We start from the raw sequence: 16,356 nt of genomic DNA on the forward strand, positions 1-16,356 counted from the left end.
AGGGACCATCCAGATCTGTGCAAGCAAAGCGCACTGTTTTCATGAGGGAGTGGGATCAAGGGATCTTTTTCTCGATGAACCCCACATGACTCTCTTGGCACCTTTGCCTCATATTGGTTGAGATCACCCTACATTTTAGAATGAGGTCTTGTTTTGTCCGTGACTTTGTATTGTCTATTTATACTTAATAGAAGTCTCCTTTTTGTTTTTTTTAAAAAGGAATGAGGTCTTGTTTTGTCCTTTTTCCAACCATGACTTTGTATTGTTTATTTATACCTAATAGAAGTCTCCTTTTTGCAAAAAAAATCAGCCTTTTCATCATTCTCAATACTTACTCGTATGCAGAACATCAAACTATGTAAATTGAATTAATAGAGAAGAGAGAAAAAACATAGCTTGCATTCCGGCACATAGTAGTCCATCCTTGAGCCAATTTCTCCTAATTCCCAGGCTGAACTATCACGTAAGGGTTGATCATATCAACCATACTTATTATTTATAGAGAAAGCCCCTCAGGCCAAGAATCAGGCAAGGAGAAAGAGAATTGTTCTTCGGCCACTGCCAAAAGCCATAGAGATGAACAGTAGAAGCAAATTGTGCTTGACAGAGGCTTACATATGATGGAAGCAAATTGTATTTGACAGAGGCTTACCTATGATGGAAAGACGGAATTTTGGCAAAGTTTTGGGCTGATAGGCAATCTTTCTTTTCTCTCTCTACAAAACCCCTGTCAACTTGTTATAGCCTTTAGGGTTGGGGAGCCTGTGGTCTTCTGCGTCCATGATGGAAAAAGAGAGCTTTCTCACCCTCTGCATGCTCCCAAAATCTGCAGACTCGTATTTTGGCCATAACTTTAGCTATAGTGGGATGCTTTTTATCTCATTGAAAAACTTGAAAGTAGACGCACAACTTCACCCTTTTGAGGCCAGTCCAAATTGGGCCTCAAATCAGTCAAAATCGTGTTGCAGGCAAGGCTGGTCTAAAATTGGAATATTTCCTCCCTCTCACACACCTTATGCGAATTATACCATGCACCACAGATAAACCCAAGTCTAACATGGATAACTTCTTATGTACATGCATCTTTTTAAATTAAATCCATTCAACCTTAATTTATATAATATATTTAATTAAAAGAGAGGGTTTACGAGTCTTATATCACTTCATTTTAAATACACTTTTAGTTCTAAAAATTAGCGATAATTCTAAGCATAGCGGCATACCTGCCTTTTCGTAATTCTCAAAATTTCTGCGTAATTTAGAGGGATCTTACACTATCTTGCATGACCTAGATCCTCTCGTGGCCCCAAGCCCATTGTCAAGTCTAATGTGATACTGTTGATGCCAAAGACCATGGCTGACCCATGTTGAGCAGTGTTATCCTTAGCCAAGGAAACAAGGCAATTAACAAAGGGCTGATTTGAACAAATACTTTAGAGAAATGATCCTAACAGCTCATTTTCCATGTGAGGCTGCACCCCAAGACTTGTACACACCTTTTTGAAGCACTTAGACTTTGGTAATAGACTCAATGTTTCTTGATTGATTTTGTTCTATTGTTTGCACTTTCACTAATCTTTGCTTGGCTTTGCTTTTCCCATGTAGATGCCAATTGGTCACTTTCTGGTAGGAGTATTTCTTGCTCCATTGGCATTAGGGTTACTTTTCACGCCATTGTATTTACTAGATGTGGATGGGCTCAGCTTCAATGGAGTGGTGCCAGAGGATGCAACAACCAGCCCCTTGGTATCAGCAAGGCAACGCTGTCTAGCCTTACTGAATATCTTCTTGTATGCGTAAGTGCAACTATCCAAACATGTTTCTCGTGTGTGCATGTGTGTGGCGATATTGTTTGTTGTTAGTAAACTAGGTGTGGTTTTATGCAGTCTCTCTCTTTCGACAACTTTTGGAGGAGCACCAGTTGCTGCTCGCTCGCCTTTTTGCCTCCTTGTGGCAAACGTGAACACATTGATGGCACAATTTTTGTTTGTTTTTCTTAGTGGTGCAGGTAAACCTATTTTTAAGTTTTGAACATAATGCCTTGCTGTGAGCTCTAAACTAAGTAGTTGTGATACCGAAGAGTGGAGAACTCATTGATGAGGTAAATTGTATACTGAGTGTTCTCTTGTGAAGACTCCATCATCTACGGGAAGATGCAGGTGCCTGTATAGAGGGGAAATTTGGTTTACAAGCTCGAGCATAGCAAGTGAGTCTATGATAACTAAGGAGTGCAAGTTGGATATGGAGGTTCAAGAAAGAGTGGTGGTAGTGTGGATTTTGGAAGCACATGGCTTTGTTGAAATCAGTAATGGAGTGATTGGAGGGTTTGTTAAACAGGATTGCCAAGGCATACTCATATGAAGTTCAGGTTAATTGGAATAAAATGCGTGGCACCTAACCTCAAATGGTGACTTTCTTTTATCAGCAACAAGTTGCCATAATAAACGGCTAGAAGGACTTCAGCAGGATGCTAGAGGCAGTAGGTATAGCTACAATGATGTAGGACTCCATAATCGACCATGGAGAGTCAAGGATGGACTCAAAAGCTGGTGTACCATGAATTGGAGTTGAATTCCATGTAACTGATGTCTGGAATTGTGTGATTTCAAGGTGGGATTACTAGACAGCTCAGAATACCAGTGGGTTCGTGGTTTGGAGGCAATTTGATGCCTTAAAACCTAATGTTAGGTTTATGAGGCGTATTAAGTATGGTTTAGAACATTATATTATCATTATAATGAAGGGTCACAAAGAGCTGGTTTTAATAGGCCAAGCTCAGCGCTGTTGGCCAGCCATTAAGGGTGTCAGCCCAATTTTTTGTTCAGGCAGGCACTACAGAAAGGAGAAAGGGATGCTTTTAATAACCCCAGTGCTTGTCTGCCAGCTGAGTGGCTGCTTCCAAGGCTGCCTTGTCAGGCCACCTGTCTGCCCATCTGCTACCTGGTGTCCTGTATGCTACTGGGACACCCCTTTTTTTACCTGCCTGGTTCTTCATAAATCTCAAGTACAGGTCTGGCTTACACTCCATTATATCCCGCACCCTTTTCAATCCAAGAGCAGAATGATGATAACTCTGGTCATACTCATATATTCTTAGAGCATGATTGCTGACTAGATGAATCCGTTACCTTCGATTGCACACATTGATTCCAACCAATTTATTGCTGATACTGTCCCAAGTTTTATGCTTTGCCTCATAGCAGTTATGCAGCATAGTTGGTTCATATTCCACTCACGGTCCTTATCCCTGAACAGCTTCACCTTGTCCTCTGGTTTCATGAACCAGCTTTCATTTAGATGAGGCATTGACCTTCTGTTGGCGGTTACAGTCTTCAAGTGACCACCTAAGATCATCAAATTCATTTCTTTTCCTGTTGGCACCATAGTCTCATTTCCTTTGCTTTATGCATCCTGTTTGCTAGGTTCTACCAACAAAGATACACCCCCTGGAGGTTGGTTTGCTACTGCCATGCAACTACATGCTCTCATTGCACAGGCTGGGGTCTCATATCACTTCGCCTTCGGTTTTCAGTCAGAATGTAATGCTTTCTGTGATAATAAGCACATGTTAACGCTTTTGTTCATGTATCTTGCAGTTTTTGCTCGCATGTCTCAACCATCCTATCCAATACGCTGCTCCAAGAAAGCCATAATCAAGACTGATGACCTCCTACCTGTTTTGGGTCTTGAACAGCAGGAAAAGTACAAGTAAGATGCCAGTTACTTGCTTAGATCTTTGTGTTTTATGTTTATTAGAAGCAATGGTTATCTTCAACAGGGCTACAGTAGTAATGTGGTCTGTTACATTCATGCAGAGCTTTGTGTGTATTATGAGAAGCAATGGGTGTCTTTAATATGGTCACAATCGTAAAAATGGTATGTTACTGTCATGCAGAGCTTTTGCGGTGCGATTGGTGCTTACCGGCCCATCACCTTGTGAGCTGGTTGATGCCAAAATATGCTTGACTTTTAGAATATTTGTGACCCTTCCTTCCGGGTCAGTTTTCTGCTCAACACAGGACTTGGAGGTTGTGCATCCAGAGGTATTTTTCTCTATTCAGTTCTTATCAACAATAAGAGCTAAAGGATGTGATGGTAAGGAAGCATCTGATTACAATCCCAACTGTTTGACTAGGTGTCGTACTTGAGGTATGGGCTGATGGTACGGCACATAATAGATAAAAAGAGCCCAATGTATGGTCATACCAGGGAATCTCTTCATGAAGGGGATGCTTCGTTCTCACTTACTGTGATGGGCATGGAGAGGACCTCAATGCAACCTGTATTTCATCTAGAGGTACAAGCATATGCATTTCTGTTGGCGTTTTACATGTCTTTGTCCATCATGATGAGTTTTTCCACCTATAAAGGTGAGTGATTGATTTGAATGATGGGATGTCCCATGCGGTTGTGGATGTGGCTTTGGCTACTGGCTGAAGTGACTCATCCCATATCAAACCACTTCTCACAGGCAACCCTCATGACATAGCATGGGCATGGGCATGGGCATGGGCACATCATAAACATGGCATACTAGGGGTAGGTCCTGGACATAGCCAGGGTAGAGAAATAAGAGCCTATTTTCATGGTATAAATATAGACAGGTTGGCAAATATATGTTCTCTAGATATATGAAAATATAGAAACTTTGGGGGAATCTTTTAAATTTATCTTCTATGTTGTTACACGTTGAAACTTGACATGTGGTGTATTTTTGGCAATTTTGTCTTCAAAACCCACTCAAAATTAGTGATTTTGGGTAATTTTTAATTTTCTTTTGCCACAAATTTCCTTTGTGAAACAGCCCATCCATTTTTAGAGAACCTTGTAAGGTAGACATTCAGCTAAAAATACCCCCTATTTTTTTCCTTGGGCAAAGCACTTAAAGAAAGCAGTGCTAGTTCATCATGGTGCTTCTGCCTCTTGATTGCCATGAAGACAACCCCTCTAAAAACTTTATTGACTTGTGCTTTGTCCTCTGCTCCTTGATTTCTGTGATGATGACCCCTGTCAAAAAAATTGGGACGTGCTTTGTTTTCTTCCTGAAATTTCTGATGCTATGTTGAAGAGTTTTCTCTACTTGACTGTTGATAAAATCTCTTCTATTTTCAACTCCTTCTGAGAAGCCTCCACATTTGTTTATCATTTTTGAAACTTCGAAGCTTTTCCTTAAGCTCAGAGTTCTCTTTCTGCAATCGGATTATCTGCTCCTGAAGGTACAGCATCCCATTCGCTTTGTCACATGGGAAGTTATGCTACTGCTAGGTGCCTACTTTGCCCAGATTAGTGTGAAGATGGACAAGTGTGTGTGCGGGCACGCACATGAGAGAGAGAGAGAGAGAGAGAGAGAGAGAGAGAGCTTCATCAACGTCTGCTAGAGGCCAGAATGGCCTATGAGACCGTGTATAAATAGTAAGACTGTAACCGTGGTGGGTTGCATGGAATATTGAGAGAATGTTAAACTTTACTTAAGGACACGGACGATGCAAATGAAGCTTCGTTGATTCTATGTTTATCCTAGCATCTATTTACACGTACATACTTCTAGAACACTCTAGACAAATTGTCCACACATTGGATACATCACATGATTTTTTTTAATGAAATATCCCCGACAATCCCCTTCATGAGCAACGTAACACGCGGAAGCTCTGGGGGTCTTCTTTCAGCCCTAAACACTACTGAGAACATGCTGATGCAAAAACGCAGATAGAAGGGAGAGTAGAGAGAGAGAGACATGCTGGAAATTCAGTATATTTCATATAGTACAAAAAGGCACTCAGTCCACAGCCCTAGGCTGCCTCATAAAAAAGGTGATAAAACACCCAAAATCTAGTCCCTACTTGGACCCTAAGGACCCACCCCTTATGGGAGTGAATGAATCATTGGGGAGCACCACTTTCTTATGTATAGTCTTCTTGAATACATGGCATACTGGCCGACTGCTGGTTGGCCAGCCTTCAGTGCATTAAATGCTTCAACGCTGTCCGACTGGCATTCCTCCACATAAACTGAAGCGCCCCTGCCTCCGACAGCAATCCTGGCTCAGCCGACTCCAACTGGCTCGGCCGACAGCCTCTTCCAACGCAGCGGCCAGGTCCTATGACAGCATCTCCCATGTCTTCCATGCTCCAAGTCCACTCTACTGCCAAATCAGCACTGTGTTGCTCCAACTTCTGGCTCTAATGATGTTTTTCTTGGCTGCCCCTTCTGGATTAGCCTCTAAGAATGGTCATGGCATTTCTTGCATATGACATCCCCCTCTGCTAAACTTGATGACGGGATTCCAACTTTTTCCTTGGATGATTGTCATCATCCCAGTCTATTCCCGGAGTCCCTCTGTCATCAATCCAACTCTGGCAACCCTTTTCACTGAAACCCCGGCCCGGTTTCCAAAACCACTCTGACGCTGAATAAGATCTATGCATCTGTTCCATCTAGTCTACAATCCATTCTTGCCCTGACTCTGAACACTGTGTTGGTCTTCATTCCTGAGAAATGAGTCTGGCACTCTCACATCACCCCTTGGAGGATAATTCACTCTTGGGACCGTTGCCCGAGAACCTATCTAGCTCATAGGACTGCCATCCCCTCTGGCTTTGTGGAACACCACCAACAAACCTCCTGGGAGCTCTTCCCGGTTCTGTGTTCCTTGCCTTGGGCTTCGCATCCGTGTACTTTCCTGTACCTTGGACCTGTACACCATCGTATGGGATTGATTCAGTGTTTAGCTTTGCTGAGCCTGATGCTTTGATACCAATGTAACACGCGGAAGCTCTGGGGGTCTTCTTTCAGCCCTAAACACTACTGAGAACATGCTGATGCAAAAACGCAGACAAAAGGGAGAGTAGAGAGAGAGAGAGAGAGAGAGAGAGAGAGAGAGACATGCTGGAAATTCAGTATATTTCATATAGTACAAAAAGGTACTTAGTCCACAGCCCTAGGCTGCCTCATAAAAAAAGTTGATAAAACACCCAAAATCTAGTCCCTACTTGGACCCTAAGGACCCACCCCTTATGGGAGTGAATGAATCATTGAGGAGCACCACTTCCTTATTTATAGTCTTCTTGAATACATAGCATACTGTAAATGCTTCAACGCTGTCCGACTGGCATTCCTCCACATAAACTGAAGCACCCCTGCCTCCGACAGCAATCCTGGCTCAGCCGACAGCCTCTTCCAACGCAGCCGCTAGGTCCTATGACAGCATCTCCCATGTCTTCCATGCTCCAAGTCCACACTACTGCCAAATCAGCACTGTGTTGCTCCAACTTCTGACTCTAATGATGTTTTTCTTGGCTGCCCCTTCTGGATTAGCCTCTGAGAATGGTCATGGCATTTCTTGCACATGACAGCTGAGTAGGGAGAAAAAGAGAACTGTTCAGATCATAGCATGAAACTTTGAGTTTGCAAAATAAAAATTATCAAGGTTGTTGATGATGGTTACTTCCAGTGAAGCCAGACCAACAAAATAAAGTTGCCACTTTCACTGAAGTATGGTTACTTTCACTGAAGCCAAAGCGACAAAATAAAGCTGCCAAATTGTTGCCACATCCACTGAAGTCAAGCATCTCACCCCTCATCATGAGTGTGCACTACAAAACAAAGTTGCTAAATTGTTTCCACTTCCATTGAAGTCAAGCAACTCACCCCTCAAATGATCAACAATTTCTGTCTTACCACGACATGACCACTGCCATATATCAGCTGCCGCCTCTTCACAAGCAATGTGTGTTGATGTGATACCATTTGACACATAGATCACACGAATCAATTTTGACACACAACAACATGATCTCCTCGCACATGGGAGTAATCCAATCTGGCACACACATTGCATATGAACTGCCGAAATAGTGTGTAAATAGCTTGAGGGATTTGATTCTTCCACGATGTATGTGTGGGTATCTTCGGCGACATCCACACTCACTTGTAGAAGGGTGGCCATTTTATAAAATGGGCACCTTGTGTTTAATGGAATTTACATTTCAATGGCTGGACATTATGGTTTGAATGGTCCAAGATTATGAAAAATGGAAATATAGACTTGTGGGTTTTTCTGGAAGCATATTAAATTGAGTAAGAGAACTAAAGCATGGTGACCACTTTTGTCCTAGCAAAATCAACGTTTCCCAAGGATGCAAAGTAGCTGTCTTGATCACCGTTGGTGGCGGCAGCTAGACTATGCACTAGCTATGATACCAGTTGTTAGGTATTAGGGTTTTAATCACAAGGTTAAACAAGAGTGATTAGCAAGAGGGGGAATGAAGATTAGGCACACTTCATCATTATGATAATGGTCCTTTTCTAGGAGAGACCCCCCTTTACAAGGTGCATACATATGCTACCACCACATATGCCACATGTCAAACTATGATGCCAAGTGTCCCTAAGAGATGTTACCTATGTACATTGCTTACATAAGATCCTCTTAAGAGGTTCCCACAGTCAAAAAAACCCACATGCTAGCGACTATTCACACACACTAGAACCGCAATATTTAACAATTTCCGTACTGCTAAATGGACTGTACGGGCTGGTTATACCTGTTGTACTTGCTAAAATGCATGTTCTGGCTGGCTGAACCTGTGTGTACTTACTTTTTACTCCTGTGTGGAGTTTATGGTTATTTGTACCTAACTAGGCAGCTCCATTCTGCCCTGCTAGTACCTGTAGTGAGCTGCTTTTCAGGATTCTACAGGTTACACTCCCATAAATACTTGCCAGTATTTTCTATTATACCTCATTTGGTTTATATGATAATACTCGTTAGAATCTTTTAGTGTTATATTGCTCAGTAATCTCATGATTAGCAATGAACACTTGGGAGTTAGGAAAAATCGGTGCCCTGTGGATGTATATCTTTATCAGTGTTCTAGTGGGTTAATTCTGTGGGGAAGATTAGAGCCCACACTTGGAAGAACTATTATGGATATCCGATATCTAGCGGATATCTATGTGAGAAGTCTTGTACTTGAATCATTCTATCGTATAGGATAATCTGGCTAGTTCCTTGTGAAGGAAGCCCTCAAAGTTTTAACATTATATTCTCCTTGGTACATTCATTATTCCAACGGGGGTCGGCCTCAATGTGGCTTCAAATGTGCTATTTACATTTTCAGCTTTATGTGAATTTGGTTAGTGCATGCGCTTAAATGTTTAAGTGTTTAATAGCATCAATGGTTCAGTGTTGAGAGAGGTCCTGTGTTGGTTACAAATACACGTGCCTTTGGGATATTCAGGCATTTCCAAAACCCACATACATTCATATGCAATAGTGCCAGCAATGTCCATGCGCATGCATATGCAAACGTGCAGGCAATGTCCATGCCCAAAAACAAGTCACGTTGACATGTTCCTTTCCCACATAATCATGTAAATATACGACATAGATCACATGCAAAAATTATCAAACAATCTTCCATCTCATGGAGTTTGGCACCAATTTTCTGAAAAATATTGGCTAGTGACAAAGACCATGGATGTCTTGAATCAAGTTGGTGATCGGATTTCATGACCACAGATGGCACGTTGACTCTCCCTCGGCCAAAGTGGCCAAAGAGACATTGTGGAGATATGGTTATGGGAGGGTCGACCACTAATGCTGCTGTAGTGGGATCCAGGCGAATGGCTGTGGCACGATCCCTTTGCCGCCGAGGATGCTCCCAACATCCCCTTATTTGAGTACACGGTCCACTTGGGCCGCAGGATTCACATGCCTAAGGTTGATAGTACGCCAACAGCAGTACATTGGCAGACTCTGGGCATCCCGCCATATTTCCTTCATGATTTCTGGTAGCGATTGTGGGACAGCTTCCGGCCACAGATGATTACTCTCTTCCTTTGGCAGATAGCTCACAGGAGCTTGGCAATGGGCACTTGGTTGGCAGTTGGAGGTCGGCCAACCCTTTGTTTTAGGTGCGGACACCCCCAGGAGTCACAACGGCATTGCCCTTGGAATTGTCCCAAGGCGCAAGAGGTTTGGTTGCGGATCCTCCGTATCTTCACCGTGGACCAGGCATTTGACCGCACCATCACCTGGGGGCGGTAGCCTAGGTTTCATTCGAGGAGATGGGACAGCACTCGCCCTTCTCCTCTCTCACAACAGTATCATGACAGCCCCGCTATCATCAGCCCCAGCAAGGAGTACTACCGGGAGATCATCAACAGTATAGGAGCATGGCACATTTGGCATGCTTGCTGCAGTGAGGCCATAGAGGTGCATACCACACCACCCACTGAGTCCATTCAGAGCATATGGACGGACATCATACACACCCTCCGTGGCGAGTGGAAGAAGCTGCGAAGCAGCTATGGACGTATGCAGAAGCACCGAGAGGCTTTTTGCGGATTTGGAGCAATGGTCCTTTCCTCGGGTTTAGAAGCAGCAAGGTTGCTTGGCATTACAGAGAGACAACGAGGTTACTTGGCATTATAGGCCATAGAGGACACTACCATGCCACCCGCTGAGTCCATCCAGAGCATATGGACAGACATTATACACACCCTCTGTGACTTGGGGCCCCCCCAATCGTATGAGATAGCCTTCCTCCGAGAGCGGCCAGCGAGAAAGAGCCCCTCTCTACCTGTTTGCCCCCCACTGCCCCTCTCTATCCCCAATTGCTTTTCATGTCTCCCATGATTGAGATTGGGTCATGTACTCAGCCGTTTCGGCTATATTTTGGTAATTAATGGAAGGATATTTTCTTGGGAAAAAAAAAGAGAGTTGTAGAGAGAATATGTAGAGTTGACACTAGATTAGGTCCTAATCTACCCACTTAAGGGCCCCCTTTTGCAAGTAGGAGTATTTGCTTCATTGCTTTGGAGAACTTTCTTTACAATGACTATTGACTGAGGAATGACAAACGCAAGGACGAGGTAGACCAAACATCGGATGAACCATCAAGGGACTCTTGAAGCCACTATGCACACTCAGATCTGTTGAGGGAGATGCAAGACTAAAGGCTGAATGTTGAAGAGGATTTTGGGATGCCTTGGACTGAAGCACAAAAACAAAAACAAAAAAGTGAGGAAGAGCCCCTATCTATCCCCAATTGCTTTTCGTGTCTCCCTTGATTGAGATTGGGTCATGTACTCAGCCGTTTCGGCTATCTTTTGGTAATTAATGGAAGGATATTTTCTTGGGAAAAAAAAGAGAGTTGTAGAGAGAATATGTAGAGTTGACACTAGATTAGGTCCCAATCTACCCACTTAAGGGCCCCCTTTTGCAAGTAGGAGTATTTACTTCATTGCTTTGGAGAACTTTCTTTACAATGACTGTTGACCGAGGAATGACAAACGCAAGGACGAGGTAGACCAAACATCGGATGAACCATCAAGGGACTCTTGAAGCCACTATGCACACTCAGATCTGTTGAGGGAGATGCAAGACTAAAGGCTGAATGTTGAAGAGGATTTTGGGATGCCTTGGACTGAAGCACAAAAACAAAAACAAAAAAGTGAGGAAGAGCCCCTATCTATCCCCAATTGCTTTTCGTGTCTCCCTTGATTGAGATTGGGTCATGTACTCAGCCGTTTCGGCTATCTTTTGGTAATTAATGGAAGGATATTTTCTTGGGAAAAAAAAAGAGAGTTGTAGAGAGAATATGTAGAGTTGACACTAGATTAGGTCCCAATCTACCCACTTAAGGGCCCCCTTTTGCAAGTAGGAGTATTTACTTCATTGCTTTGGAGAACTTTCTTTACAATGACTGTTGACCGAGGAATGACAAACGCAAGGACGAGGTAGACCAAACATCGGATGAACCATCAAGGGACTCTTGAAGCCACTATGCACACCCAGATCTGTTGAGGGAGATGGAAGACTGAAGGCTGAATGTTGAAGAGGATTTTGGGATGCCTTGGACTGAAGCACAAGCTGTAGGACCCAAGGATTATATAAGTATGCACAAGCCGTAGGACTCAAGGACACATTCTTCTGCTCTTGTTTACGGCTGAAACTATGAGAGAATGAGATGATTTAAGCAAGAAACTGAAGGCGCCCTATATATGCACGCTTATATGCTGGTCGGTTTCCTCATACAGCTGTCGGCCTGTTTATATGTTCACAACATCAAATGCTATCGACTTTCATGTCATCGTTTACACGTGTGGCTGGGCTGCATATGCGGCTGGCCAACTGAGCCGACTGAGCAATGAGCTGGCCTTCATACCAAGGTTCAAGCACTTGCCCCTTTAATGGTGGCTATGGGTGGCCCATGGGCTGCTGCCCATGTGCAAGGCTTCCCATGACTGGCCTAAAGCCCTTGATGCCCATGTTATCTAATGCTTCTACATGCTTGGATTCACAAGGGGTTCATGGCGTACAAGAAACAATCCCTAAAAGGGTACTAAAGATTACAAGTAAAGCACTGATGATGATGAGTGTGTCACATAGCACCTCAATGCATGGGTGCATGTGACACTGCATCCGTCTCAATGCATGGGTGCATGTGACACTGCATCCATCTCAACTTTAGGATTATGTTTAAAACCTTGACGAGTGGCTCACTGAGAAGTTTATTTGAAAATCAACCTAATGCTACATTGTGTGAAAAAGTTTATGATCTAGAGGCTTTACTTTATTTGGTGCTAATGGGCATTTCTTAAATGCCCGAGCATGGTGAAAGCAGCTTGATTCATGCAGCAGACATAATGCTTGATGGTCTTGTATCAGCTCCATAAGTTCTCAGGATATTGGACAGCTTATTGTAATTCCATGCATCATAGTTGTGGGTTGGTGGAGAGATCTGGAACATAGAATGGACGTGCAAGAAAAAAATCTACATCTCCTGCACCCACCTGTCACCATCACCATTAATCTTCTGTGCCTGCTGTGTCATGACCCCCTCTGCTTGCTGCCTGTTGACGTCTGCAAAGGATGAAGATGTGTCCGTCGTCTGTTGTCTTGCCTAGTTACCTTAAAACTGCCTCCCCGAGACTACGATGTCCGGGAATGGCAGCTGGCCTGCTGTCCTGTTTGAGAGAATGGGTCACGGCGGTCACCTGTTTTCGAAAACGTAACGGCATCCCACGTGCTGTTACCTAATACTTGAGTGTAATTAATCATATTGTTGGTTGGGAAAGCACAATTTCATGTGGGCTTATAAACCTTACTTAGGGGATTTTATGCAACAGGACTATTTTGTTTGCGATGATGATGTGATTTGGGAGGGAGACTATGAGGATTTCATCCACACAAATGAAAGAGGTCAACGTGTTCTGGATCATTCTCAGATTGACCTTCTAAAGCCAATGAAGGTACATGCAAACCTCTCTTCTTCTTTTTGTCCAGTTGCTTGTGCTGCTGGGGAGGAAGTCTGAAGTGCTTGTCTATGCAGGCTGCTGCTACAGTGTCTCAAGCTATAGTGAGAATGAAGAACCTGTCCCAGCAGAAACAAAAAGAACAGGAAGAGAGTGCACAGGCTGAGTCAAGCAAAGAAGTGAAGCAAGCATCTAATCTTGTGTGGCCAGGGAATTGGCCAAGTATACTTAGGCGCAGGTTATTCAAGTCAAAGTCTACCTCTTTTACACGAGCTGACTGGTGAAAAGGTTCTTATGCTGCGGGCATATCATTGCATGTTTTTTTTTGTGTTACAAGACTCATCTTGATTGTGGCTGTGTTTCTTAGTGTGGCAATTCTTTTGTAGGTTCCATGTTATTTTATGAAGCTTATTACAATTTTTGTTCGAACTCGCCAAGAGTTCCATGATTGTTTTAAAGACTTGCAACCTGTGTGAATTCATGTATGTGGTGGTGTGATGGGTGCATGGTCACCATATTGAACTCTTAAACGCCTATAAACAATCCAATTACTGCATTTGAAGCATGGCCATTGTTGTAAATTATTATTGCTTTTTAATTTTGCCTTTGTTCCAAAGCAGCTCCTATTTATGGTATATACACATGTAGGATCATGAATGCTCTAGTGTTGGTTCAACGTTATATAATGCAAGATCATGTAGAAGGATATCTGGAAAAGACACCAAGTTACCAAACTTCGTGCATGTGCACCTACAATCACGCCCCATGTGGGCCTTGACTATGCTTTTGCGGACACCTTTCACATGGAGGTGTGGCATCTCTACAATTACATCCTCGTGGGCCTTGACCATGATTTTGTGGATGTCTTTACGTCCATATGGGTGTGCGGATGTGAACGGTTTTTGGGTAGGCCTGAAGACCCATGATGTTCGTGTAGCATGGGGTACCATCTGAACATAGGTGTGCGTTAGTACTGTTGTGATTGATAGGTAAGATGCACTAGATGCTCGAAGTCATTAGTATGTATTTATGTAAAGGGATTGGGTGGGAAACAAAGTATGCCATGCTAGGGTTTCATATGTATGTATGTATGTATAGGGATGGTTGGTAAACAAAGTATCCCATGCTGGTGTTTCATTTTTTTGAGAGCACTCTTCTTCTCCAGTTAGATTTTATAGTTTGGCTTGGGTCCTTACACTATAGTTGGGAGAGGCAATTGGGTTGGGCTAGGAGGGGTTGCAACAGCTAGAAAAGGAGTTGTGGTCTCTGTTGGTGACATAGATGGAGGTGGGGTGCATATGCTGGTGATGGGATGAGGAGTTACTTTGGACCTTAATAATGATGAAGTGTGTGTAATGGGTAATTAATCAAGCACTCAGGATATGAAATTTATACACCAGTCCAAAAAAAGTGGGGTTTAGTGTATTTGACACCTCGTGAATCTAAACACTACATGCAAATCCTACAATTGAAGGCTTAAGAGGTTTTACTTATAATTACCTTCAAATCATGTAAAATTAGTAAGAAATACTTTTGATTTTTAGAGGAAGGTTATCCATCAATTTGGGTGAAATCTTTTTTCTCACACCACTACATACTATGCTTGATTAAAGCTAGATGAGATGATGAAATCACTTACAAATACCCAACCACTTGTGTAAACTTTTGGTTTAATCCATATTAGATGACAAAGCAAGTAGGATCATCCAACATGTAGAAGCTCCTTTCAGTGAAAACTCTAACTTCTTTTTTCGACACTTATTTGGCTTTTTCTTTGACTCTTACACACGGTTTGAGATACGGAATTAAGTTGATGTGTAGCAAGGCTAGTTGCCGATAAGGTAGGTGTGAATAAGGTTGGGTTGTCCATGACAATAAAAGAACTTAGGATACCCAGTATACCATGTGCATTGGTCTCCGAGCGGGTGGCTTGTCCAACAATGCCAATTGTGGGGTGCGGCTTTTGTGGCTTTGCAGTGACCTTGGCATCTCTACCTCGTTTGATTAGACTCGCTATTGACATGTTTTGTGCATTGTGGAAGGAGAGACAGCCCCCGGTTGAGTTTAGATTTAGTTAGTTTCGATTGTAGTGCAGGCTCTTCTCTCCATTTAGATTCTCTTCTCTTCTCGTGATGCTCTTCTCAGGGGAGGTTTTCTTGTGCCCTCTTATGCTCTCTCTCTCTCTCCTATTTTTTATTTTTCAAATAATAATAATAATTAATTTTTTTGACACGTAACATAGTGAGCCTACATCGCCATGTGGTACTCTTTTTTTTCCAAAAAAAGTCAAAGCTTTTATTTTTTAAAACAATTGAGTGTGTGTGTGTGTGTGTGTGTGTGTGTGTGTGTTACCATAAGTAGAGAGTGCACGTACAAACGTTAGTGGTGTATGTGCTGTGTGCACATGTAGGTGCATGTGCAGGTTTTTATTTTTTGGTCATTTTTTGTTTTGTTTTAGGTTTCAAGTTTTTATTCATTCCTGGGGGTATGTGTATGTACAACTAATAGGAAGTGCTACGTTACATACGTATAATAGGGTTTTAAGGTTTACAGTGTGGCCCTGCCTTGCACAAAGCGAAGGCAGAGAGTTGCTTGCCCATCCACAACAAAAGCCTTACATGGCATCCACGGATTCCTTCGACTTCTCTGAAGGTGGTGCTGACACATAAGTCGAGTTGGAACCCACTCCTCTCCATTCTTGCTTAAGCTTTAGGGTTGCATCTTTGGTCAGGAACTTTGTTGGTGTGCTTGTAGAGTCTTGTGGTATGGATTTTCTTGACTTCGGAACCTAAATGTAGGGCTTCTCCTTGCGTTTCTAGCATCTTGGTTAAAAACCAACGGAATATCGACTACTGGACTTGAATTGGCATTCATGGCCATGCCTAAATCTGTTTGGCTTTGGAGATTGGGGTGTGATCTACAAGGTTTTGGGACTCAAACATAGAAGCCTTGAGCTTCTAACACCTTGACAGGGATCCAACATGGCTCGGGGATTGGCTAAACTTTATTGCATGGGGATCTCGCGCGCTTGGTAGAGCTTGGGTAGGCTTCTAGCTAAATGGTGGTTGCCAAGTCTTTGCTTGGGCATCATAC

At 43.0% G+C, this 16,356-nt stretch overlaps 1 protein-coding gene across 9 annotated transcripts in view; it reads left to right on the forward strand.

The window, feature by feature from the left end:
- The window catches only part of LOC147635312 (uncharacterized), a 112,776-nt gene extending 98,897 nt beyond the window's left edge, over positions 1 to 13,879 (forward strand). For 6 of the 9 annotated variants that reach the window (XM_086802555.1, XM_086802549.1, XM_086802550.1 and 3 more), the window contains 7 exons: positions 1,606 to 1,796; positions 1,887 to 2,008; positions 3,597 to 3,708; positions 3,896 to 4,043; positions 4,136 to 4,297; positions 13,138 to 13,260; positions 13,341 to 13,879. In XM_086802555.1, the coding sequence (XP_086658681.1) occupies positions 1,606 to 1,796; positions 1,887 to 2,008; positions 3,597 to 3,708; positions 3,896 to 4,043; positions 4,136 to 4,297; positions 13,138 to 13,260; positions 13,341 to 13,547 (1,065 nt within the window). In that variant the 3' untranslated portion in view covers positions 13,548 to 13,879. The remainder of the gene's footprint in view (positions 1 to 1,605; positions 1,797 to 1,886; positions 2,009 to 3,596; positions 3,709 to 3,895; positions 4,044 to 4,135; positions 4,298 to 13,137; positions 13,261 to 13,340) is intronic. The other 3 variants (XM_086802557.1, XM_086802556.1, XM_086802558.1) reach the window with 1 other exon arrangement.
- The last annotated feature ends 2,477 nt before the right edge of the window (positions 13,880 to 16,356 follow it).

This window comes from Cibotium barometz, chromosome 9, assembly GCF_041138505.1.
Source record: "Cibotium barometz isolate CiBa-2024 chromosome 9, ASM4113850v1, whole genome shotgun sequence".
Taxonomy (NCBI): Eukaryota; Viridiplantae; Streptophyta; class Polypodiopsida; order Cyatheales; family Cibotiaceae; genus Cibotium; species Cibotium barometz.